Source organism: Pseudozyma flocculosa (assembly GCF_000417875.1).
Source record: "Pseudozyma flocculosa PF-1 unplaced genomic scaffold scaffold00002, whole genome shotgun sequence".
In the NCBI taxonomy this organism is placed as follows: Eukaryota; Fungi; Basidiomycota; class Ustilaginomycetes; order Ustilaginales; family Ustilaginaceae; genus Pseudozyma; species Pseudozyma flocculosa.
Genome location: NW_006920870.1, coordinates 1,361,222 through 1,363,693, shown reverse-complemented (window position 1 = coordinate 1,363,693; position 2,472 = coordinate 1,361,222). Strand labels below are relative to the sequence as shown.

The following is a 2,472-nucleotide window of genomic DNA, read 5'->3' as shown; positions in this document are numbered from 1 at the left end:
GTCGGGTCGCCACCCGCGTCGCGCGTGGCCCAGGACCGTCACCCAACACGGCGCCTTCGATGGGCAGCGCCGCGACAAAGGCGATGGGCCCCAACGACGCGGGCGGGCCGCCGCAGAAGAAGAAGAAGCGCAAGCTGCTGGGCAGCAGCGGCGGCGCCGTGGGAGGCGGTGCGCCGGGCCTCATGGCGTGGGCCAGCCGCGGCGACGAGAATGGCGGCCTGCAGCCCGACTACAACATTCCCCTCGAGCTGTCGCCCATCAAGCCCGCGGCAGGCGGCGGCAGGCTGGGCGGCATGTTCAATGGCCTCGGCACCGGGCGAGGTCCGTTTGGCTGACGGAGCGGCCCGGCCGATGCCTTGCTCTTGGTTATTATCCCTTCCCTGTCATTCCCGAATGTAGACCCATGCTCTGCCTATGTATCCCTGCAGTCACCCTTGATATACCATGCGAACAGATCGACCCATTTCGCTATCCCTCCTCGCCACCCTGGACCCCGTTGGCTGCTTCCGCACTGCTGCTGCTGGTGCTGCTTGGCCCACGCGGTCGGGCCGAAGAACCCGCTTCCCGGGCCCCACTTCCGTAATCCGGTGCCGGGACGCGCACAGACGCACACGGAGCATGCAGGCCCAAGTAGCAAAGCTAGGCCCCTGGACTGGGCCCTCTGCTCCTTTCCGCGACCACCACCATCAGCCCTTTTCCCCCCTCGCCCTCCTCTTTCATTGCTGCCCGCACTCCTCGCTCCTTCGTTTCGCCCTCGCACGCTCTTTTTATCTCAGCCGCGCCACCTCTCGACCCGCCTCTCCCTTGCTCGCTCAGTCTAATTCCGACCTCGGCCGCCTTCGACCTCCGACATGGCGCCCGTCACGATCCCCATCGTGCACTTCAACGATGTGTACCGCGTACGCCAGGTCGACAAGAAGACGGGCGGCCGCATCGGCGCCGACCAGTTTGCCGCCAAGATTGCAAAGATCCGCCAGAGCTGGGGCGAGCCAGACGACCTCGCCAACCTACCGCCACCAAAGACGTCGGACGACGAGCGGCAGGTGCGCGACTGGACCGACCATGCCACCAAGCGCCAGCGAAAGGGGCTCGTCCTCTTCTCGGGCGACCTCTACAGCCCCAGCGTCGAGAGCAGCGTCACCAGAGGCACCCACCTCGTCCCCGTCATCAATGCCATGAACCTCGACTGCGCCTGCCTCGGCAACCACGACTGGGACTTTGGCTACCCGCATCTCCAGACCCTCATGGCCCAGAACAACTTCCCCTGGCTCTTTTCCAACGTCGTCGACGCCGGCAGCGACGACAAGAAGCAGCCCTGGGATGAGGACCCCGGCGACGACGACGCCCAGGTACCCGGCACCCTCCAGAGCTGGACCACCACCGTCGCCGGCGTCAAGGTCGGCTGCATCGGCATCGTGGAGAAGGAGTGGATCGCTACAGTCCCCTCGTTTCCGCCCAGCTTCGTCTACCGCAATATGGCCAAGACGGCCCTCAGGCTCTCTGAGAAGCTGCGCGACCCGCAGGGTGAGGCGTGCGAGCTCGTCATCGCCATCACCCACAGCCGCCTGCCCAACGACATCGACTTTGCCAACGCCGTCGGTGCCGTGGCCAATGCGGACGCCAGCCAGCACGGTGTCGACCTCGTGCTCGGAGGCCACGACCACGTCTACTACGTCGGCAACGGCGCAGCTGCCTACGAGGGCGACGACTTCAGCCGCGGAGAGCCAGGCACCGAAAAGGACAAGGGCGCCATGGTGGTCAAGAGCGGGACCGACTTTCGCGACCTCAGCGAGCTCAAGCTGGAGCTGAGCGACCGCGACGACACCAAGGTGCGCCGCCGCACGATCCAGCGCCTGACGGTCAAGCGGTACCGCGCCTCGCCCGACGACCCGACCTCGCCCGAGCTCGCGGGCATGCTCGACGAGCTGCTCAGCAAGGTGTCGCAGTCGACGGGCCAGGCCGTGGCCCACACCATCACGCCCTGGGACGTGCGGTCGGAAAAGGTGCGCACCGACGAGTCGGCCATCGGCGACTTTGTGGCCGATGTGCTCATGGAGTCGTACGAGGACCTGCTGCGCGAGAGGGACAACCGCGGCGAGCTCGAAGAGTCGCGCCCGCCCGAGGTGCGCGAGGTCGACTGCTGCATCATCTGCGGCGGCAGCCTCCGCGGCGACCAGGTGTACGGCCCGGGCAAGATTGCCCTTTCGGACGTGCTCGAGATTATGCCGTTCGAGGACGCTGTCGTCTGCAAGGAGCTCAAGGGACAGGACATCTGGGACGCGCTGGAAAACGGGCTGGGCATGTACCCTAAGCAGGAGGGCCGCTTCCCGCAGGTGGCCGGCATCAAGGTGCAGTGGGACAGCCGCAAGCCGCCGGGCAAGCGCCTCGTCAGCGTCGACCTGCTCGAGCGCCCGCTCGACTCGGGCTCGACCTCGACCTCGACGCCCGGCGGCGGCGCAGACGCGAGCAACG

The 2,472-nt window shown here is 66.9% G+C and overlaps 2 protein-coding genes across 2 annotated transcripts in view; both read left to right on the top strand.

The window, feature by feature from the left end:
• The window catches only part of PFL1_01096 (uncharacterized protein), a gene marked incomplete at both ends in the record, with an annotated part of 3,819 nt that extends 3,484 nt beyond the window's left edge, over nucleotides 1-335 (top strand). The window contains one exon of the mRNA XM_007878596.1: nucleotides 34-335. Within this exon, the coding sequence (XP_007876787.1) occupies nucleotides 34-335 (302 nt within the window). The remainder of the gene's footprint in view (nucleotides 1-33) is intronic.
• Nucleotides 336-851: 516 nt separating this feature from the next.
• The window catches only part of PFL1_01095 (uncharacterized protein), a gene marked incomplete at both ends in the record, with an annotated part of 3,403 nt that continues 1,782 nt past the window's right edge, over nucleotides 852-2,472 (top strand). The window contains one exon of the mRNA XM_007878595.1: nucleotides 852-2,387. Within this exon, the coding sequence (XP_007876786.1) occupies nucleotides 852-2,387 (1,536 nt within the window). The remainder of the gene's footprint in view (nucleotides 2,388-2,472) is intronic.